We start from the raw sequence: 24,392 nt of genomic DNA on the forward strand, positions 1-24,392 counted from the left end.
AACCTGTCATCTCTTCCCTTCCCCCCCCCCACAAAAAGGCTGTCTACCCTTCTTGTACTATTTATTTTAGCAGATAGAGCCACAACTCATTCGTGTTACTTCATCTTTGGCCCCAAGCCTTTCTGTTTTGTTCTGGACTCTGTGGGGTCCCTGGCCCTGTTTGCTAGGTGCTAGCCAAGTTCTCTCATTAACTTCATGTTCCAGCCTTGGTACATCCCTTGGAGACCTCCCTTCCTTTCTCAGGACCTTTCTTTGCTATCTTGAGGTGCTCTTCTAACTCCTTATTTCTATGAGCCTTTCCCTTGACTGGGTGCAGTACATTCATAAAGAGCCTCTGCTATATGTCTTGGGTTAGACGGGACAGTTACTAAAAACTCCTATTCATTGAGAGAAATCTATGGGTATAAATGATACAAGGCCTAGCTTTTAACAGTGATTTCTGGGTGGCATACAGATAAGATATATTTTGTTTCTCTGAATTATCAGAATTATAATTGTCCACAAACATACCCGGTAAAACCATGTTCGGTTTTCCAAATCTTAACACAACAGAAAGAAGCTGACTGTTGGGTTTTATCCAGAAAAGAATGCCTGGGTGGCTCAGTGGGTTAAGTGTCTGCCTTCAGCTCAGGTCATGATCCCAGGGTCCTGGGATTGAGTCTCACAGCAGGCTCCTTGCTAGGCAGAGAGCCTGTTTCTCTCTCTGCCTGCCACTGTGCCTACTTGTGCTCTCAGTCTCTTTGTCAAACAAACAAACAAACAAACAAATAAATAAATAAAATCTTTTTTTTTTAAATAAAAGCAAGAAACTTAATGGTCTTTACACATCATAGAATGGATAATGTTTGCAAAGGAGACCGTCCTTAGAACTAGCATGCACTGAAACAGATACCTGAGTGAGTGATATTTGAGCAGTTTAAAAATGAAAATAGTTTCAAGTTTTTAACTGTCTCACTAAATAAAACAGAAAAGCAATAGAACCTTCAGTTTATAGGCTCTGGACTATTAAGAGACACACTGGAGCACAGCTGAGAGAACTTTCTTCCTCTAGTGTCCCAGAAAGCGTGATCAGCACCATTGCTGCCGTGGTCTACCTACTGTCTAAGGAGACAGCTACCCTTTTCAATCTTGAATATATTCACTCCCATAGAAAGCACTGAAAATGCCAAGTTCAGCAACAAGAATATTTGTGAATGCTCCTGCTTTTGGACACCAACATGTAGCTAGAGAATTGGTGTCCCAAAGTCCTGGTGTTCAGATCTGAGGCCTTGGTTGGGCAGGACTGTCCCTGGCTCAGTGACCCAATTTGTCCCAGTTACTCCAGCAATTACAGAGACAGAAGATGACCTGACTCTGCCTGATTCTAGCTCCTATGCTCTTTGCACAACTTCAGAGTTACCCTCCATGAGTTTGGCAATATTCTCCAAATTTGCTGATGCCCACTGCTTTTACCCTACTGGAGTTTCGTTACCTGTGGGCCCTGGAGCTTAGAAATGGCACTGCGAGTGACTGCCATGTTTCTAGGCATACAAAAATTTGAACAAAAAATCCAAAGCCATGTGACTGTTAGTTCACTTGTAACCTAATATCTGTTAGTCAGTCAGTTGAGTTCAACAAACATATATTAGAAGTCAGATTTATTGGGGCACCTAGGTGGCTCAGTGGGTTAAGCCTCTCCCTTCGGCTCAGGTCATGATCCCAGGGCCCTGGGATCAAGCCCCGCATTGGGCTCTCTGCTCAACAGGGAGCCTGCTTCTCCCCCTCTCTCTGCCTGACTCTGCCTACTTGTGATCTTTGTCTCTCTGTCAAATAAATAAATAAAATCTTGTAAAAAAAAAAAAGAAGTCAGATTTATCAAGATGGTGGTTGGTCAATGGATATTGATGAACTTTTCTTAAAAAAAGTATTTTTTGAGAGAGAGAAAGTGTGTGTGTGAGTAGGTGTCAGGGAAGTATCAGAAAGAGAAGGAGAGAGAGAGGGAGAATCCCTAGCAGACTCCACACTTAGCACAAAGCCCGACACGGGGCTCAATCTCACAACCTTGAGATCATAACCTGAGCCGAAATCAAGAGTCGGATGTTTAACCGACTGAGCCACCCAGGTGCCTCTCTGTATTGATCACCTTCTACATGACAGATGTTACAAGAAACTTCATGAACAGATATGAATATAATCTGCTTGTTTCCTCAAAGAATTGAACACATACTGTGCAGGCAGAATGGACATTCTTGATAATCAGTAAGAGCAGACTTATCAAGAAGTGAAAACTAAGTGATTATTCATGAGAGAAAAGGAAATGGATAAATGATCGGCCTTCCCCTCACCAACCCCCTAGGTTCATATCATTCTGCAGTAGAAAGACAGAATCTCACTATCAAATAAACGAGCTCACCAACGTTCCTTTTTTTTTTTTTCTTCCCTCTGTGTATGAATTCCCGCCACAGCAGTTGGCCTCTTTGGCGTCTCCTAAAAAGTTCACTGAGACTTTTCTGGCCTACTCTGGGGACTCCCTAATGTATAATGTTCACCAAGTAGGCTCCAGTTGTGAATTTTTAATTATGCCAGATCATCTTCAGTAAAGAGAACTCAATTCTATTAAATTCAAGCTCAATTAATGCTGTCAGATCCAATTTTTATCCCACCCTATCGAGCTCCTCTCTGTGGAGGAATCGCCACTTCCTCAGGAAGGGAGAGTTTCTCCAGAGAGGGACATCTGCGGCCCTTGTGCATTCTCTGCTTTCCTGGCTCAGGAGCAGTAGACTGGGGAGCCCTTCATTCAAGCAGATTCTAATTGTGTTGCCTGGAAAGCAGGGACAATGGATATTGCTGCCTCTTATCTCTCACGTAGCGGTGACTAAGTGTGGCTGTCTCGTGCTTCTTGTGAGGCAGTGGTTCCAAAAGTGTGCTCTGCAGACCGGCAGCCTCCCCATCACCTGGAAACTTGTTAGAGGTGTAAGTTCTTCAGCTCTGGCCTAGACCCGCTGGATCTAGACCCTGCGACTGGGGCCCAGCCTTCCGCATTTTACAAGCTCTCCAGGTCATTCTGCTGTGATTAAGGCTGCGGGCCGCTGTTGGGAGGTCTTTTTAAGTAAGGATACACAGATTTCCCTCTATTTTGTGAACGTTCTCGTAACCCAGGCTTTATTTTCTGATGTATACATTTTAAACACACACTGAAAATCATAATTTTCCTAGTAGTAATTCAGCTTTCTCTTTACCTTCCCTGATTCACCCACACATAAGCCGTTTTCCTCCCTGATTTATTTCCCTAGCACTTCTTCACCCTTGCTTTAGCCCATTGGGTACATTATCTCATGTCCCTGTTAATTGCTCACCTTCTCCACTAGCCTTTGGACCCCTTGAGGGCAGGGACCTTGTCACAGGGATCATTGTCTCCCCAAGGCCCAGCACGGTGAAGGGAGCACAGAAAACACACACACACAGTAAATGGGTTTGGAGTAAATACATTGTGCAGTGTTTTATAATTTTCAGAACCATGGAATAGCCTTCAGAAGTGAGCCTGGCAGAGAAGGGAACTGAGATCCAGAGAAGTTAAAGTGACCCGGTGGGTGGATTACAGACCCAGAGCTAAAGGAGAGAGCTTACCTCAGTTTGGGAAAGTTAATGGTCATACTTCCTAAATATTGCCCTCATGAACTCAGCTTAGGAAACCTGGGATACTTTGGTTCCTCAAGGGCAAAGCCCTTGATTTGCTCCCAGACACGCCCCTCCTACCTCCAGCTGTGGTGATGTTCCCAGCTGGGACATCATGTACCACCCAGGATTCTAAGAGAGGGCAGGGGAGGGTGCCAGTTAGTGAGGCACAGTGCAGAGACAGCACAGCAAAGGGAGTCGTGGCAAAAAAAAAAAAAAAAAAAAAAAAAAAAATGGGAGCAGATTGTAGCATTATCGGAGGAGGTACAGTCTCTGATGTTCGCTTAGTCCTCAGTAAATGGAGCCACAAGGAAAAGATAGGAGCTGCAAGTGAAACCAGGTTTTCTCTCCTTTTTTTTTGAGAATTTATTTATTTATGGAGTTGAGGGAGAGCATGCATGAGTAGGGGGAGTGGCAGAGGCAGAAAAAGAAGCAGAGACTCCCCACTGAGCAGGGAGCCTGACACCGGGCTGAATCCTAGGACCCTGGGATCATGACCTGAGCTAAAGACAGGCGCTTAACCGACTGAACCTCCCAGGCCCCCAGAAACCAAGGTTTCAAGCTCAGTTTTGTTCATTGTCAGCAGCACGGAATGAACTTCATGAGCTCTTTTTGTTATGGGAATGGGTTGACTGTGATTGTCACCCACCTCACCTCTCGGCGCCCAGCTCACCTCATCTTCTGTAAGCCTTCTGGCTGGGCTAAGAGGCTGGGGAGAAGCAAGCTATGGTCATGGGGTAAGGAAAGTCACTGGCCCACACAAAGGACAGGGTCTGCATTTTCCCATGTTAAGCTTAACGTTGAACTCTACATAATTAAGTCAAATGACTCAGGGTCTTCTGTTTGGACCCCCGGGATACAAGACTTTGTAACACACTTGTAAATCCCCATAAACTGGGGTGGACATAAGCTGATGATGGCATAGGCTGCTCCCCAACACCTCCCTCAAAACATCTGCTTATTAATCACAATGCGGCGCTGTCCCATCAGGCCTTGTTGCCTGTCCTCATAGCTTTGACTTCCACTTGGGAGTAATGACTATACATCTGACCCTTTCTTTCTCCTTAAGCTAAGGTGTCATCTCTCTAATCCCCCGCTGGACACTCTCCATCAACACCCTAACTCAGGATGCTCCAAACTGAATCCATCAACTTGTCTCATCCAGATTCCCTCCCAGCCAGTCTGTCTTTTTCACTGGCAACTTTGTTTTCCTAGCCATTCAGCTTCCAGACCCTCTCAAGCAGCTTTCCTGTAGATTTCAATCTCATTTTTCAGATGTAGTCAGTTGCCAGGTTCTGTCATTTCTTTTGCTGCCCTGCCTGGTCTCCTTCTTTCCGCCCCCCCCCCCCCCCCCCCCCCGCTCCCCCCCCCCCCCCCCCCCCCCCCCCCACCCCCGACTGCCATTCCGGTCAAGGCTGCCATCATATTTCAGGGCTCCATCACCCCAAATCTTGCAGTACTGGAGCTAGGTGTAAATGCAACAGCTGTAAGACACTCCAATCGTCTGTAACCCAGGTCCAAGCTCTTGGGAAAGATACAAGTGAATGGCCAGTTTAAATGAGAAAATAATATAATTTAGGAAGTGATTCATGTTCTTTCTTGATCCCAGCTAGGCATTCAGGGTGGTGACCTGGACAGGAAGAGCTGTGCTAAGAGGTGAAGAGAGCAAAACAGCAAAAATAATCAATGAGTCTATTGCTCCAGTCCCCGATGCCCCTGTGGGGAGTTGTGAGAGTGAAAAGTTAATGGGGGGGGGGCAAGATAATGTGAGCATCCCGGCTATCTCTTCCAAGAGCTCTGCAATTACAAAGTAATTGTGAGCGTATGTGTGAATGGTTTACCTGATCACTTTAATTCCCTCTGCTCTGTAGTTAAGAATCTTAAGGCAGCAAGAAGTTCTATGCCTTGCTGGCAGCCAAGATTAGAACTTGAGATATTTGAATACATGCTTTGAAAAGATGAGGTTGCTCCGGAGAGATCACAGTTAACACCGTACTTCCTAGCAATAAAGATGAGCTGTTCTCGTCCCTGAAAGCCTGTCATTATCTGCAGTTAAGCAAAGAAATGCTAGGGAAGGAAGCTAACTGAAAACACAGGTTGGCGAATTGAACTTCTTTGCTCGGTGATTCACAGAAATATAGATAATAAGAATGGGACACTTCAAGGGGTATGGACAGGAATTGAGACAGTTTTGGTGGAAGAAAACAAAAAATTTTGGAGCAGAGAAAGAAAAGCATTCAGGACATAACCCAGCAAGATAGGAAAATGAAATATAGAAGCCTCATCAGCTCTAATTAAAGGAAATCAATATTTTAAGCAATGTCTTGCTCAGTAACAGAACAAGGACAAAAATACTTCAGAAATGTGAGCCTCTTAGAAAATAGGAAAGCCAGTTTGCATGGGGAAGCAAGCATGATGAAGAAGCGATCATCATTTCAAAGCCCTTCAAAAGACGACCATTTGGAGGATATGTTATACAGGGAGCTCAAGTGCTTGCTGGAGAAGCAGATCAGACGAGCTTCTAGCCCTGGTAGAATCTATACTTTTTAAGTGCATTTCCTCATCCTGTGAGCTTCAAGGAGCCCAGAGTCATTTCAAGGGAGCAGTTAGCTACCATTTCCCTGGATAGATCTGAAGTAACCTCTTAATGACAGCTTGGGTTACATGTCAGTTACCTCTTAGGAGAACACACACTGGAAAAGATGAAGAGCTATACAAGTGCAGTAGGGTTATTATTATTCACAGGTCCTAGCCAGCTACTCAAGCAAGCTTGCTGGAGAACCCTTTCCAAGCTCCACCTGTCCTTAGGGTCCACGTGATGATCAACCAACAGGCCAATTCTAACTAGATTGGAATCTAACCAGAGTACAGTCTGCCCAGGCCATTCTAATCTAGGAATGGAATGTGTGTGACACGTATGTCACCACCTCCTCTCTCTCACCAGTGCCAGGCATTGATAATCGATCACGGCACTCTCTCTACTGAGCCCAGAGGCAGCTCTTTCCGTTTGTTTGTTTGACAGGTATTTTCTGAGTGCTTTCTTAAGAGCTAGGCAGATCAACAATAGAATATAAACAACACTACAAGCACTATATGCTCAGTGCCAAACAAAAGATACGTAGCCAGTATGACAGCCCGACTCTCCTGGAATTCAATTCCCTGAAACACTGACAATTAATTTTTTAAATTTCATTGCTGTTACAGTTAACGCAGTGCGACTAGTTTTCATGGGTCCGAGATGAATTAATTCCATAAAGAGCCCACGAAGTACTATAGGAAATGCAGAAGTTTCTGTATACCACCCATCAAGAAAGTGAGCTGAGTGTGTTTGAAACTGCTAGGTTCTTCTCCCTCAAGTACCTCTCTGATCTAAGAGAAAAATCCAGATTGGAGTGGATCTGATTGCCATTTTGGGTTAAGTACACTGGATGCCATTTCAGCATCAAACTATTCAATCAAAAACACTTCGAAAATGCTGGAGAGTTGGGTTAGTCAGAATTTTACCACCTGAATACAATGTGCATAATACTGCAGATTTTCCCCCAAGTTTCTAGTGTTGGAGACATTATTTGTGGAGCCTGTGGAAAAATGGCTTACTTGATAGATGGAGACAGGCAGACAGGCAGACAGACAGAAAGAGCACTAGCACTCATTAACTTTTCCTATCAAGAGCTCACCTGGAATAGTCTCCATAGACCTTTGATGAGGCTGGCTGTGAGGCTGAGTGGAGGAAGCCCGGATTCATAGTCTCAGGGATTTCAGGCCACAGCCCATAAGATCTCAACCCAAAGAGGAGATGAAAGTAAAGAGACAAAAGAATGACAACAGGAGTAGATCTGTTTCAGATATATGAGTTGGCAACTAGCTCAGAGTCAACACAGCTCCCCTCCTATTTCATGTCCCAAATTATCATCTGTATAACCCTAACCAGGTAGGGCTGATTCCTCTAAGTCCCTGAGATCCCTGGATGTTCCTGTGGCCAGCGTTCTTGACAGCATCTGAATCTTCAGGTCCTTGACCTGTGTTTTTCCAGATCTCTGAGGCTCCCAGACAGTCTGTGGCCGCAGGATTTTCTCTTTCTGGCTCATGGGGCACTTCTGGAACACGCAGGGTCCTGCTGTCTCAAGGTTTCAGAATTAGAGCGTCTTGTTCAGACTTAGCTACTGAGCCTGGAACTTTGGGGCAGACCAATGAGTCTTTTCCCTCAGTGTCCCCAAGCCTTTCTAGACAACAATCCTTAGTATATCTACAAAACGAGCCTCCTGGGATCCGGGTCTGCCACAAACTGTGCCTGGTCCCTGCCCCACTTTCGGATATACTTCACCACTACCAATGCATCAGCTGTTTGCCCAGAAGAGACGTTTTGGGTTCTTTGATTACTTTCAGTCTCAGTCATGGTACCATACCTTCTGTATGTGATTTTCCTCTGAGAAAGTTTTTGTTTCTATTCCCTTCAGATCTGGATGTACAGGACTTGGCAGTAGGTCAGAGGGGTCCTTATTCCTATCTTTTAAAGGACTACTGCTCCCAGACCACTCCTGTCTAGAGCAGCAGTTAACAATAAGAAAGCTGCCACTGACGGCTGCCAGCTTTCCCTGATGTCCTGCCGCGCTCTGCATGGAGCTTAGACGGGGTCACTTGTCATACAGATGATAAAGGACTCTTGTGTCCAAGGCACAGGCATGGGAATTTAGCAGTGAGAACGCGTGTTCTTGCATTGAAAAGGATGTGGATGCCTGAACTTGAATGACCACCTAGTCGGAGCCCACCCCCACCCTGCTGCTATAGCTCGCAAGATCAAAAGAGCTGTTGTTCCACAGTGCTTCCACTGAAGTTTCCCACTCCCTTGTGTCTGATTGAGGGGCAAGGCCGAGGAAGGCTTGGCGGCCAGTGACCAGGATGTGCAAGTGAGGAAATTGAGCCCGGCTTGGATTTGGCAATTCATAGCATATTGCCTCCTTCACATGGGACTGCCCTGACATGTTGGAGGAGACGGTTTTGAATTCTTCCAAGTTAGTTTCTTGCCTCATTGCTTGGTATGATCTCTTAGTTTCTGAGCTCGGCTCTGCATGAGGAAAGCAGCAGGTATGGTCCCAGGTGAGGCTAAGGAGTTCTTTGCTAGAAAGTCATACGAGATAGGCCAGTGCATAATGGAGTCTGCAGACCCCACTCAGAACGTAACCCCAGTCTTGTGAATCTGTGAGCAGCACAAGGAAATGGTCCCTGCACTGTGCAGGAATCCCAGCAGTCTTATTTGGCAATCTTCTGGTATTTCCCCAGGGGACAGAATGCGTGCTCCCTCTTTCTAGAAGTTCTGCCCCCTCCGGCGGAAGGAGCTCACTTTGGTGTCTCCTACTCCCAAGAACTGTTGGGGCTTTTGCTATCTGTCTGATTAGCCCTCATCTGTGCCCACACCCTTCTGTGTTACCTTGGTGATCCTCCAGAACTTATGATTCTCTTTTGTTCCAGTTCTATCCATGTCGACATTTAAAGCTGATGAGTGCAGGGCAGCCCATCTTTAACCCCACATATAAATACAGTGACTTGCAGGTACTTTTTTCTGAGGTACTTAAAAGATTGGTAAGTATCTGGAAAGCTCTTTGACATTCTCTGAGACAATATTCTATGCCTTTGGAAGGCTCCATTATCGTCACCGAAAGCCAAGATATGCATTTTTCTTTTTTACCTTCACTTTTCATAAAAGGTTATGCTGACGTAGATCTGAGTAACAAAAAAAAATCTTTCTGATGAAATCAGGATAAAGCATAAATAATTCCACACATCATCAAGTGGAGAGAAAGGCTTTGAATTGGTTTCCATGGAAATCTGAAGATGAAGTAAAGTAATAATTTCCAGGCAAAGCAGCTGAATTGAAGATAATGGTAAAAATAGTTTGATAAAGAAAATAGAATAAAGTAATCAAGAAGACTCCAATCAATTATTCCTTTTTGTTTACCTTCAAGTGATTAATTTGTCTGCGTTTATTAACCTGATGAGATTAAGCAGACCTTCCTAGTGATTTATTTCGTAATTGTTTCCAAGGTTTGACATAAGCTGTGGAGTTATTAAAGGTGGAGATTTAAATTCAATTACTCATGAAGCAGGTGGTGCTTTTCTTGAAAGAATATCTGAATTCACGGCCTTCCCGTGTTAACATTATGAGGGAAAATTATTAATTCATCTGATAGTATCTCCCAAAGACTTTTAGAAGTCATTTGACATCCACATACTTCACTAAAAGTCAGCAGCTTCAGAACTGAACTTGTAATGCAGACACTCTAGAGACTGAAAAGAAAGGATTTTATGTTAAAGACTGGTTATTTTTACAATTTCTTTTTCTTTCTTTCTTTCTTTCTCTCTTTCTTTCTTTTTTTTTTACTGGAGCCTCCCTTGGGGTCTGGACTATGGTACTATCATTAATGGACTCCACAAGCTCAAGCTCTGAATGCCAAAAGGATAGATTTCTTCAAACTTGACCAGTGGTTCGCACTCTCGTTACCTTTGGAGGGCTCACCACTGGATAAGATCATGCTGTATTTTGACAGGAGAAAAAGAGAGAGAGACACACACACACACACACACACAGAGAGAGAGAGAGAGAGAGAGAGAGACACTGAGCTGGAAAGTATTTAAATGAAATGACTAATTGCTTTTTGTCTCTGTGGTCATTGTTGTATATATTTTTTTCTATTCCTTCTGTGGGTGTAGTAAGGATAGACGGGGTTCTCCAAACACTAATCCAGGCGCCAACTCTCCATCATCTACAAAGGCCCGGAATGCATCTAAGAGTGGGAAGTAAGTGAAAAGTGTCCCTGTGCATAGCATATCACCAAGCCTTGTGCTGTCCTCATTTTGTCTTTCATTCATGCTCATTCAACAAAGATTTGTGGAATGCCGTCTGTGTGCCTCACACTGGGCTAGTCACTGGGGAATGTAAATGAGTAAGGCATGTGTCAAGAATTTCGGGTATACGAAGGACTAAAGATGCAGGAGGAGAGGGATAGGAAAGTCGGGCTGAGTGTGAAGGGCAAGGAGTTAAAGCAATGCAAGATTCGGACTATGTGTTTCAAAAGTGAAAGAAAGAAGCTGCAGCACTGATTCGTCATTGTATGAGTTGCAAAATCCATGAAACTCTTTGACCCATACCCATAAGGTTTAGGATTGAGTTGGAAAAGTCTGGAAAACCATTCCACGAATGTTCTGATTTAAGTACATTTCCATTGTAACCATATCGCTGATTTACATGATATATATATTCCTTTCCCAGTAACCAGCATGTACCATGTCCTACATGCAACTGTCTTTGTGGTATTGCCAAAAGTTGTACTGGCTGAGTATCTGTGATGTTAGATTGACCTCTTTGGGTTAATTCCAGAAAACAGCCTCGGCTGATCCAGCCAACTGGATTCAGCAGAGCATGCTGTAACAATGTGGTCCTCTGCAGGTGACATACCTCCGATTAGGGGCTTCCCCTCCGAAGTGGCTGCAGCCCTCTGGTGAATGACTTGGGTTCTCTGTAGGCTACGTATCTCAGTGGCATAGGGCACTATGACAGGCAGAAATACAGTCCAGAAGGAGGACCCAGCCTGCATCTTGGAGAAGATGAAAGATGCCTTCATCATGCTAAAAGCTCTAATCTAGCAACAAGATATATCACTACAAGAGCATGGCTTTGCAATGGAAGGTGAATTTGTAATGGTCATATATTTTATGTATTCAGTGTCAGGCCATAAGAGCTGCATTTGGAATATGATCTTATATTTAATTCCCAAAGTGAAAGAGCCATTGGCTGCCTTCCCCCCCCCCCCCTTTTCTTCTCCTCCTGAATACCATTTCAAGTTTGCCTATCAAGTCAAATGCGGTCTATATTGGAGAATATAGAAAGCAGTGGTGAAGACGTAAGACTGAATCTCCAAGCACTTATAACTCATTTCCGTGATTTATTACCACACACCACAGTCAAAATACTCTATAAGTGATGAAGGAAGGGGATTGATGCACCACAGTCCCAAGCAGATGAACATTTCCAAATTAGTCCCAATTCAACATCAGCATGTGCGCTCAGTGAGCAGATAAGGCACTGGAGAGTCGCTCTCACCACCATGCTCGCAGAAATGGCGGGCCACATCTGGGGCCCTGGTTTTCCCCTGTCACCCTGACAACTACAGGGCACAGTCTCCATGTATTAGACCCTGATGTATCACGCAGGATGTACCTGATTGCTATTACACTTTGAAAGGGGCACTGTTTGGTGTCTTTTGACTTTGCTGCACTGAGTCTCTTACCTTTTGAGTAAAGAATCTCAGCGTGAGCTGCAAAGGGAGCATTGGCCAAATTTGGGTTCAGATGACAGAGAATGAATATCCAGGTTGTGAACAGTAGGAGGCCCACATAAACACCTTCTTACGTGGATAAATGTGATCTTCTACCACGTTTACTGTATTTGGACACATCCCTCGCGCATTCGGAGCTGGGTGCCTTTTATTGGCCCTGTACGTGACTCATGGATTGAGGGAGTTCCTTGTAATTCTTCATTTTTTTTTTTGTTGATTATTAATGAAAACTAAGAAGTTCTCCAATATATTCTTTGTGAACTCATGTGCCAGGTCCCTTGATCTGACTTAGGTGCCATTAGCTTTTGGGAGGTTTTAAAAATGATTTCTCTGCACATTTTCTCGCATCTCTGGCTGTCTGTGTTAACAGGAGCAGTAGAGAGCAGTCTCCATATAGTGAGACGGTTTGGGGGCCCTTTCCACCCTTTCCACACCAGTGTATTGCTGTTAGGCACACGTGTTGTAATTTGGAGAGCGTAGTTATTTTCTACATACTTCCTTGGTTTGGGAGTTGGGGTGGTGTGCGGTGTGGGGAGGTAGATTTCTGCACCCTGGAGCTTTTCCCATGATGCACTGTCTCAACACGCAGCATCCGAGTTGCCGTTCTGCTAGGTTTTTCTCATGTTATTTGACCTAATGAGTGTGATGTGGAATAGTTTTTATTTTGAGACCAGAAACAGGCTGGGAGGTAGAAGGCACGGCCCTTTCTTCTCTGAAAAAAAAAAAAAAAAAATGATGTCTCTTGTTTTTTGAAGAAACAAAAAATTCAGAATTCAAGCTGCCTCTGATAACACATTGTGGCTTCGAGAAAACGTAACTAATATGTGTTGAGTGAGCGTTCCGAACCAACCTCTACCGAGCACCTGACAGTTTTGTCTCCTTAATCCTCAACCACCAAAGCTTTTGAAATAGGCACTCTTATTTCTGTTTTATACATGAGGAAATTGGAGAGGATAGTATGTGCCTCCATGGGGGGTCTCCAGATGGATAATTTCGGTAAATAGCTTTTTTAAGTTTAATTACTTTAAGACAACTGAAATATATTGAAGGTTTATTTTTGCCATTGTGCCAAACGCTGGGGTCTCATAGACAAATACAAGGTATAATATGTGCCTTCAAGGAGCTCACAGTCTCTGTGTGGAGAGGAGAGGGGACAGGATGACAAGATGGTATTTACAGTGAAGCAGTCCCAGGCTGCTACTGTTGGAGCCCAAATTGTCACCCCTAACCAGTGCCACGGTTGCAGTGGGGAAGACGCTATGTGGAGATATCAGTGAAGGCTTCTGAGAAGTGACCCCTGAACCCTTTCATTTGCCCACTTTCTTCTCAGGTAGCAAGGTGAGGTCAGAGAAGGAAAATGTGTGGTAATCACGAAGGTGGGCAGAATCCCCCAAACCGGTGAAAAGAACATTTTGGGGCTGCGAATTAGGTAAAAACTAAAACCAAATGGCCAATTCTGCACTTTTGGGGGGACTTCAATGCATCAGAGGCCAACTGAGATATAGTGAAAGCATGCAGAGTAGCTTAAGAAACCAACAGCTTGGGGCACCTGGGTGGCTCAGTGGGTTAAAGCCTCTGCCTTCGGCTCAGGTCATGATCTCAGGGTCCTGGGATTGAGCCCCGCATCGGGCTCTCTGCTCGGTGGGGAGCCTGCTTCCTCCTCTCTCTCTGCCTGCCTCTCTGCCTACTTGTGATCTCTCTCTGTCGAATAAATAAAATCTTTAAAAAAAAAAAAAAAGAAAGAAAGAAACCAACAGCTTGAAAGTTGTGTCACTTCTGCCCCCTCTGTTTCATTGCCCGCATCTGAAGCTGGGTAGCCAGCCCTCTGTTTCAGGCAGGAACAGATGGAATGGGACAGATCTGAGCAGCAGAGCCAGACCGCCCTGGCAATGACTTTCAGGGGGATACATGCACTTTCCTCTATGCCAACAGTGAGCCAAATTGACAAGGCAGAAAGAAAACCTCAGTGCAGCCCCATAACTCTGATAACTGGAAGCATAGGTTTTGCAGAGGTTGACCAATGACTAGCCAGGCTGGGTCACTACATTTAACCACACATTTGATTCCCTTTGGTAATACAGATCTGTTATTCCTTTGAACACATCACACCGGAATCAATCCATTTACCTACCCATTGGGTTATTCCTAGCCAGCACATAAACTGTCAAGGCTGAGCATACATGGCAGTGACAAGGAGCCATTGTGAATTTTCATGTTGTATCAGAACACACTTTACAGGAGACGAACTCTTTTGCTGAACAGATAAGGACACTAGGACTCAAGAAGGGTCAGTCACTTTCCCAAATACATGCATCAGTTAGTAGCAGAGGCCAGCCTAAATCCCAGTCTAATATTTGTCCCCTGCTCTTTTTACTACAATGTATGCTACATTTCTTCTCCCAGATAGCAAGGTACTTCAGCTAATCACACCAAAGAAGCCTCAGAACCTGATCTCAGGATGTCCAGCTAAGTGCTCTGCCCTCCATATACTATGATACCTGTGTTGGGTAGGTTCTGTCAGCCGCTGTGAAAATGGAGACTTAGGGGGGAAATTAGAATCATTTCATTTAAAAAAAAAATGTAGCCATAGTGATGATGAAAGGAAGTAGTGTGCACTTTTTAAACACTTTCCTTTTGCTCTAAACTAACATCATTCTTGTTGTGTTTGGGCAGTCACCCATTTTCAACATTCTTGTTGAGTGATCATAAGTCTTTAACACCTTTTCATTAAGGAAGCAATAGAGAGAACTCATAGATCTCCCTCAAATCAACCATCCAAGGTTGAGGGTGTGTGTGTGTATGTGTGTCTGTGACATTCAGAGGCATCAGTTTAAAAATTAGATCGTAAGCAGTTGCAGACGACTATGGAAATTAATCACCCCTTCAGTCTGAAATGTTTTCCACATAGGCTCAGGCTATGGAATGACAAGAGCCAAGTTCCATTTTCAGATACTAGTGAAGACCATGAATATTACAGGACCAGGGCAGAGAACCCAAGCACAGTGTCTGGTAAATGATGCCATAAATATTGAATTAAGTACCATAAATGTTGCCTTAAATGAATTAAGCCAGGGATGCTAAAATGGATAAAAAGGACTGCAGATGGGGAATATGAGGACCAAGTCAACCTTGTTCACTTCACACATCTGCCTGGAGCTGACCCTAGTAGCAGATGCTACAGGAAGATGGACTCCAACCTGTCTTGGCCCAAGTTGTCTCATAATGAGCAGACCTATTTATCTATTCAGTTAGGAGCACATAGCTTCATAAATAAACTAAACACACCAACACTCTCTTGGTTTTGGTTGGCAGGAGCCAAATGAAAACATTTCCTGCTTTAATAAGAAGGGAAGTCTTGCTTCCTTTCTGGACGGAAGGAAATGGACTTTATGGACTCAGCATATAGTGCAAATTGAGCTGTTTACACGTGCATTCCTGGGGTTGAACCCTGAATGCCATGATCTCATGATTATGTACTTTCCTCTAATTGAGAGCCATGCATTTCTTTTAAGACAGTAGTCTGACTATTGCTAAAGCCTCCAGTTTTGCCTCTGATATGGAAGTGTGTGTGTGTGTGTGTGTTCACTTCAAAATGTTTGTGTGCTATATGGACATAACAATCAGGTAGCCAAGTATTCAACTTGTCAGATAGTCTTAGTATACTGTTTTACATGCTGATGATGGCAGTAGTGCCTTAGTTTAGCTGTACGGCTATGTCTAATATCACAAAGGCTTGTGACAAAGCAAAGCGCTGAACTGACTGCTCTCTCTGTCTCTGTCTCTCTTTGCAACTGCTCCTTTGTAGGGAAAAGCAAATGACAAAAACAGAAACTGATGTCAGAATGTATTCCTAAAAATGGCTCTAAGTGTGCCTGAGAATCATTTGTAGCCTAATTGCCTTTTCCTCTAATATTCCCCTTCCGGGATAGTGTGAGACTTTTGGTCATAATAAAAAAAAAAAAGTCAGATCTGTTCCAGAAAGTGCATTCATTAACAAGGCAGGAAAGTAGCCTAAGACATTTAAAAAAGATTTCCAATAACAAGGGGTAAATAACACACAGGCTGGGCATACTTTGAGGTTTAACCTAGAGCTAATGGCTGCAGCACAGAGCTGTTCAAAGATTGCTTGAAATAAATGAATCATGTAGCCTTGTGTGTATTCTAAAGGACATCAGCTTTGGAATCAGAGAGACCTGGATTTGAATCCTGGCTCCACCGCCAATTAACTTTGTACCAACCTCATTGGGCCATTGTGATGATGAAATGCCATAATCTAAGGTAAGGTCTCCCAGTACCTGGCACAGGACAAGTACTTAATAATGTCACCTAGTGATTATGCTGGTTTCAGCTGCCAACCTATTGCAGCTGGGAATGTTGTGACCTGGCCAGTATAGTTCTGAACAAGTGAGAGCTCTGGGTGGTGCAGCTTGCCTGGTTATCTTCTTTGCCAGCTCTGGAAATGGGAAAGCAGAAGCCCCAGAACCATCGGCAACACATAAGTAATTCCTGAAGATTAGGTTAGACAAGATATTATTAGTAGATCCAGGAAGAAATAGTTCAACCATGGAAACATTTTCTAACAGGTCCACATGTATCTCTGTGATGGTTAGGATGAAGAGTACACTTACTAACATAATAGATGCCCCCCAAATATCTGACTGTCCCTGCTGGTCATGGCTCTACAGCTTCATTAGGAAGAGTGATTCTGTTAATGGAGCTTTGGAAAGCAGGAGCCATCTTTCTCCCTCTCGCCTGCCGTACAAAATCATGGAGCAAACATGTTGCTCCCTAGAACACAGGTCCTTGATAACTTCTTTTTCCTCTGAAATATACAAGACTGAGAACTCTCCCTTGCATTGTTCTGGCACAGCTGAGTTATGTCCAGTTTCCAGGGATTGGCTAGAATTCCACTCCTGCTCTCCCACTCAAGAAAGCCCAGGCAAACAAGGAAGAGTGATGTGAAACAGGACTCCCCTATTTTCCTCCAAGTAATAAATCTCTGTCTCTGTCTCTTTTTTCTTCTGCCCTCCTTCTCTTCCACCTCCCATCTATCTGTCCGTCCACCCACCTGTCAATGCTACATCTGACCTTTCACCCCAATATTCTTAGGTCTCATACCAGCTCTTTCTGAGCTGAGGGGATTACAGAGGCTAAATAAATAGCATCTTCTAATGCCTCCAGGCCAAATCTGTGTTTTTCAGAAAACCAACTTATTAAACATGGCCCATTGTGGTTTTCAGTACTAAGAAAGTACGAGAACATGGGGCAAAATTGATGTGCTATCTAAATAATTATTATGAACCCATCAGTGACTAAAAATCTAGAATGTAAAGTAGAACTTTTTAATTTGATGAAATGCAATTTATCATTTTTTTCTTTTCTGGATTATGCTTTTGGTATGGTATCTAAAAAATCTTTGCCTAACCCAAAGTTGTAAAGGTTTTTACCTGTGTTTTCTTCTAGATGTTTTATATAGTTTTAGGCATTACATTTAGGGCAGTTATTCAATTTGAGTTAAATTTTGTATATAGTGCAAGGTTGAGATCAAAGTTTTGTTTTGTTTTACACATGGATATCCAGTCATTCCAGTACCATTTCACTAGAAGAATATATTTTCCATATATATTTATATTTCCATATATATATTTTATATATAATATATATATTTCCACATATATATGGCTACCTATATATATGGGTATATATATATATATACATGTATATATATATTGTATGTGTGTGTGTGTGTGTGTGTGTGTATTTGGGGCTACATATATATATGGGTCTATTTTTAGAGTCTCGATTAATTGATATGTTTACCCTTATGCCAATTCCACATTGTCTTAACTACTCTGGCTTTATAATAAGTCTTGAAATCAGATGGTATGAGTCCCTCAACTTCATTCTTCTTTTCAAAGTTCTTTGGGATATTCTAAGTCCTTTGCATTTTCATGCGAATTTTAGAATCAGCCTATACGTTTATAGGAAAAGAAAAAAGCCCTGCTGGGATTTTGGAAAAGATTGTGTTGAATTTATATATCAAGTCTTAGGAGAGGGTGGATTAAGATGGCAGTATAGGAAAAACATGAACTCACCTGCTCCCATGAACATACCAAATCTACAGCTGCAGATAGAAAAATTCTTTGAAAAAGACCTGAAAACACGCTGAATAGCTCCTTCACAGCAAAGGGTAAAAAGACCAGATTGAGATGAGTAGGTGAGACAGAAACATGGTCTTGCCAAAAACCCCACCCCTGGCATGACAACCCACGGGTAGGTGCGATCTCACAAACATAAGGTATATCCCCGAGGAGTGAGGGGTTCAAGCCCCACATCTGGCAACCCTAACCCTTGGGACCTGCACCAGTGAGACAAGTCTCCAAAACATCTTTGAAAATGTTTTGGCTTTGAAAAAAATGGCTTAAGTCCAGGAGACCCAAAGGGCTGGAGGAAACTGAGACTGCTCTTAACAGGTTCAGGTACAGACTCACTTGCCCTGAGACTCATGGCAAAAGCAGCAGATTGAAAAATGCCTAGATCATGTGTGAAGGTGATTCACTGGCTAATTTTAAAGTGTCTGCTGAAGGCACAGAGATGTGTTGGAACTCTCTCTGGGGATGGAGTCACTTGAAGATGCCATATCTGCACTCTCCTTCTGCCTGGCTAGTGCTCCATGCCCTGGACTATTGTTCCCCATGACTCTGCCCCATCAAACCTGTTGGGTGGGCTCACCACAGCTGCGTGCTCCCCTGTGACCCAGCCAAACCCAGTAGATGGATACAATCTATATAGGAAATACCCTTTGAACACCTGGCTCTGGTGGTAAGTGGAGTGGGGTGGAACTTATGTTTCTAGACCCCACAGAACTGAAACAATTGAAGAGACAGTTCTTGGCAGGCTACTGCCTCCAGGGGACTGCAGACAAGAAACTGAGACACACTCCTTGTTTTCCTATGACCACTCCTTCAAGACTGGGAGAGATTGGTGTTTTGCCTAACATAGGACAAATATGGAGAGTCCAACAAAATGAGGAAACAAAGGGGTGTGTTTCAAATGAAAGAAGATAAAACCCTGGTGGGGAGAACTTAGTGAAAGGGAGATAATTTACTCAATAAAGAGTTGAAAGAAACAATTGTAAAGATGTTCATTGATCTCAGGAGAAGAATGAATGAGCACAGAGAGAATGTCAACAAAGTGACAGAAAAATATAAGAAAGCACTAAACAGAAGTCATGCAGCTAAAAAATAAAATAACTAAACTGAAAAGTACACTATAGAGATTCAACAACAGACTAAATGAAACAGAAGAAGGGATTAGGGGCCTGGAATACAGGGGATTAGAGGTCACTCAAGTGGAGCAACAAAAAGAAAAAAAGAATTCTTTTTTTTTTTTTAAGAAAAAAAGAATTCTTAAAAAATGAAGTAGTTTAAGAGACCTATGGGACAACATCAAGTAGAACAATACTTATATAATAGGAGTCCCAGAAGGAAGAGAGAGAGAGAGAGAGAGAGAGACAGACAGACAGAAAACTTATTTGAAGAAATAATGGCTGAAAACTTCCCTAACTTAGGGAAAGAAACAGATATCCAGCTCCAAGAAGCCCAAAAAGCTCCAAATAAGACAAAGCCCAAGACAGCGACACCAAGACACATTAAAAATTAAAATGTCAGAAGTTAAACCTCAAGAGAGAGTCTTAAAAGCAGCAAGATAAAAAGAAGCCATTATGTACAAGGAACCCCCCCCCCCACCATAAGACTGTCAGATGATGTTTTTCAGCAGAAACTCTGCAGGTCAGAAATGAGTGACATGATATATTCAAAGGGTTGAAAGCAAAAACTTCCAAACAAGAATTTTCTACTTGGCAAGGTTATGATTCACAATTGAAGGTGAAAGAAAGTTTTCCAGACAAGAAAAACTAAAAGAGTTCACCACCAGTAAACCAGCCTTATGAGAAATGTAAAAAGATTTCTTTAAGTTGAAAAGCATTAGTTAGTAACAAGAAAACATACAAAAATAAAAATCTAACTGGCAAAGCTAAGTATGTATTAAAGGTAGTAGACTAATCACTTATAGAGCTAGATGAAGGTTAAAAGACAAAACTAGTGAAACTAGTAAAAATAACTAAACTACAACAATTAAGGGATACACAAAATAAAAGATGTAAAATGTGACATTATTATATCACATGTGTATGTGGAGAGTAAAAATGTAGTCTTAGAATGTGTTCATACTTAACTTACCATTAGTCTATGTTGATACATAGATAGGCTGATATACATAAACTTCATGATAATGACAAAGCAAAAACCTATAGTAGATACACAAGAAATAATGAGAATGAAATCTAAACATAACACTAAAGAAAGCCATGCACTATAAGGAAGGAGAGCAAGAGAAGAAAGGAACAGAGAGGAACTACAAAACCTCCAGTAAGCAATTAATTAACAAGTATGGTAGTGAGCAGGTATGGTAGTGAGCACATACCTATATAGAATTAATTTTAATGTAAATGGACTAAATTCTGTAATCAAAAGACATAGAGTGGCTGAATGAATTAAAAAACAACACCCATCTACATGCTGCCTACCTCAGATAGAAGGTCACACAGACTGAAAGTGAAGAGGTGGAGAACAATGTTTCATGCAAATGGAAAGAAAACTGAGTAGCTGTTCTCCTATCAGACAAAAATAGATTTTAAAACAAAAAATGTAATAAAAGACAAAGATGAGCATGGTATAATGATAAAGAGGTCAATCCAGCAAGAAGATATAACAGTTGTAAATATTCATGCACACAACTTGGGAGCCTCTAAATATATAAAACAATTATTAACAGACCTAAAGGGAGAAATCAACAGCAATACAATAATAGGGGAATTTAATGCCCTAATTGTATTATTGGATAGATCATCCAGACAGAAAATCAGTAAAGAAACTTCAACCTTAAAGGATACATAGAATACATTAGATCAGATGAAGTTTATATATATATGACATTTCATCCAAATGCAGCAGAATACACATTCTTCTTTTTTTTTTTAAGATTTTATTTATTTATTTGACAGACAGAGATCACAAATAGGCAGAGAGGCAGGCAGAGAGAGAGAGAGGAAGGGAAGCAGACTCCCCACTGAGCAGAGAGCCTGATGCGGGGCTCGATCCCAGGACCCTAAGATCATGACCTGAGCCAAAGGCAGTGGCTTTAACCCACTGAGCCACCCAGGTGCCCCAGAATACACATTCTTCTTAAGTGCCCATGAAACATTCTCCAGGATAGAACATATGTGATAAAATAAGTCTCAATATGTTTAAGAAGATTAAAATTATATCAAACATCCTTTCAGACCACAATGGTATGAATCTGGAAATCAATCACAAAAAGAAAACTGAAGAAAAATCACAAATATGTAGAGATTAAACATGGTACTGAATAACCAGTGGATCAACAAAGAAGTCAAAAGAGAAAACAGAAAATACCCTAAGACAAATGAAAATGCAACATACCAGAATCAATGGGATGCAGCAAAAAATTGTTCTAAGAGGGAAGTTCATAGAGATACAGGCCTACAGCAAGAAATATGAAAAATCTCAAACAATCTAGTGGAACTAGAAAAAAGGAACAAACAAAGCACAGAGTTAGTAAGAGGAGGAAATAATAAAGACCTGAGCAGAAATAAATGAAATAGAGACTAAAAAGACAACAGGAAAGATCAATGAAATGGAGAGCTGGCTCTTGAAAAGATCAACAAATTTGATAAATCTTTAGCTGACTCACTAAGAAAAAAGAGAAGGTTAAAATAAAATCAGAAATGAAAGAAGGGAAGTTATAACTGATACCAAAAAATACAAAGGATCATAAAAGACTACTATGAACAGGCATATGCCCACAAATTGGACAACCTAAAAGAAATGGATAACTTCCTAGAGACAAACACCATTCCAAGACTGAATCATGAAGAAAGTAAATCTGAATAAATCTATTACTAGCAAGGACACCAAAAGTTTAGAAAAAGATGGTTTCACTGGTGAATTATGCCAAACATTCAAGAAGACTTAACACTTATTCTTAAACTCTTCCACAAAACTGAAGAAGAAGGAACACTTTCAAACATTTTCAGAGGCCAATGTTGCCCAGATACTGAAACCAGACAAGGACACCACAAAACAGAGAAAATTACAGGCCAGTATCCCTGATGAACACAGATGCAAAAATCCCCAAGAAAATATTAGCAAACCAATGCAACAATACTTTAAAAAACATCATACACCATGATGAAGTGGGATTCATTCTAGGAATGAGGGATGGTTCAACATCAACAATGCAATCAATGAGATATACCACATTAACAAAATGAAAGATTAAAATCCTATGATCATCCAAGAGATGCAGAAAAAGCATCTGACAAAATTCAAAATCCATTTATTGGATTTATTGGGAGTTTTAAAAAACTCTCAAGGAAGTGGGTATGAAGGAAATATACCTCAACATAATAAGAACCATTTATGACAAGGCCACAGCTAACATCATACTCAATGGGGAAAAGCTGAAAGCTTTAACTCTAAGATCAGGGACAAGACAAAGATGCCTGTTTTCACCACTTTTATTCAGGAAATCTTTATTCTTTTATTCTTGGAAATCTTTTATTCTTGGAAATCTTGGCTGGGGCAAGGCTTCCAAATTGGATAGGAAGAAGTAAAACTGTCACTGTTGGGGGATAACATAAAATTATATATGGAAAACTCTAAAATCTCCACCAAGAAACTGTTAGAACTAATAAATGAACTTGGTAACATTTCAGGATACAAAATTAATACATGAAAATCTGTTGCATTTTTATAAACTAACAATAAACTATTAAAAGGGAAATTAAGAAAACAATCTCATTTACAATCACATCAAAAAGAATAAAATACCTAAAAATAAATTTAACCAAAGAAGTGAAAGACCTGTACCCTGAAATCTGATCAATGAATTTGAAGAAGACACAGATAAATGGAAATACATTCCATGTTAAGTGATCAGAAGAATTAATATTGTTAAAGCGTCCATATTACCCAAAGCAATGTGTAGATTCAATGCAATGCCTATGAAAATCTCAATGGCATTTTTCACAGACATAGAATAAACAATCCTTAAATTTATATGAAACCATAAAAGATCCCCAATAGCCAAAACAATCTTGAGAAAGAATAATAAGGCTGAAGGCATCATATCCCCCCGATCTCAAACTATATTACAGAGCTATAGTAATCAAAACAGTATGATACTGGCATAAAAACAGCACCTAGATCAATAGAACAGAATAGAGAGCCCAGGTATACACCCATGCATATATTGTTAATTAATTTACAACAAAAAAGGCAAGAATGTACAATGGGAAAAAGATATTCTCTTCTATAGATGGTGCTGGGAGAACTGGACAATTACATGCAAAATGATGAAACTGTACCATTAACACCACACACAGAAAATAATTCATAATGGATTAAAGACTTGAATATGGGACTGGAAACCACAAAACTCCTAGAAGGAAACATAGGCAATGATCTTCTTGACATTGCTTTCAGGGGTATTTTTTTTGGATGTGACTCCAAAGGCAATGGAAACAAATGCAAAAATAAACAAATGGAACTACATCAAACTGAAAAGTTTCTGCATAGTGAAGGAAGCCATCAACAAAATGAAAAAGCAGCCTACTTAACGGAGAAGATATTTGCAAGTCAGACATCTGATGAGGGGTTAATATTCAAAATATACAAAGACTTCATACAAACCAACTACAAAAAAAAATCCAATTAAAAAATGGGCAGAAGAACTGAATAGACATTTTCCCACAGAAGACATTCAGTTGCCACCAGGCACATGAAAAGATGTTCAGCATCACTAATCATTAGGGAAATGCAAATTAAAACCACCAGGAGATATTATTGCACAACTTGTCAGAATGGCTATTATAAAAAAGATAAGAAATAACAAGTGTTGGCAAGAATGTAGAGGAAGGGGAACTCTTGTGCACTGTTGGTGGGAATATAAAGTGGTGCGGCCACTGTGAAAAACAGTATGGAGGTTCATTGAAAAACTAAACATGGAACTATCATGTGATCCAGCAATTCCACTTCTGCATCCCTGTCTGAAGAAAATAAAAGCAATAATTTAAAAAGAAAGATGCCGCGGTTGCCAAACTGTGGAAAGAACCAAGATGTCCTTCAATGGACGAATGGATAAGGAAGATGTGGTCCATATACACTATGGAGTATTATGCCTCCATCAGAGAGGATGAATACCCAACTTTTGTAGCAACATGGACGGGACTGGAAGAGATTATGCTGAGTGAAATAAGTCAAGCAGAGAGAGTCAATTATCATATGGTTTCATTTATTTGCAGAGCATAACAAATAACATGGA

The 24,392-nt window shown here is 41.5% G+C and overlaps 1 protein-coding gene across 4 annotated transcripts in view; it reads left to right on the forward strand.

Moving 5' to 3' along the window:
* HS6ST2 (heparan sulfate 6-O-sulfotransferase 2) overlaps positions 1–24,392 on the forward strand; it is a 280,921-nt gene that overhangs the window by 225,560 nt on the left and 30,969 nt on the right. For 3 of the 4 annotated variants that reach the window (XM_059386144.1, XM_059386145.1, XM_059386147.1), the window contains one exon: positions 10,363–10,449. The exons of the other annotated variant lie outside the window; for it this stretch is intronic. In XM_059386144.1, coding sequence (XP_059242127.1) covers positions 10,363–10,449 — 87 coding nt within the window. The remainder of the gene's footprint in view (positions 1–10,362; positions 10,450–24,392) is intronic. 4 annotated transcript variants of the gene reach the window in all.

This window comes from Mustela nigripes, chromosome X, assembly GCF_022355385.1.
Source record: "Mustela nigripes isolate SB6536 chromosome X, MUSNIG.SB6536, whole genome shotgun sequence".
NCBI lineage: Eukaryota > Metazoa > Chordata > Mammalia > Carnivora > Mustelidae > Mustela > Mustela nigripes.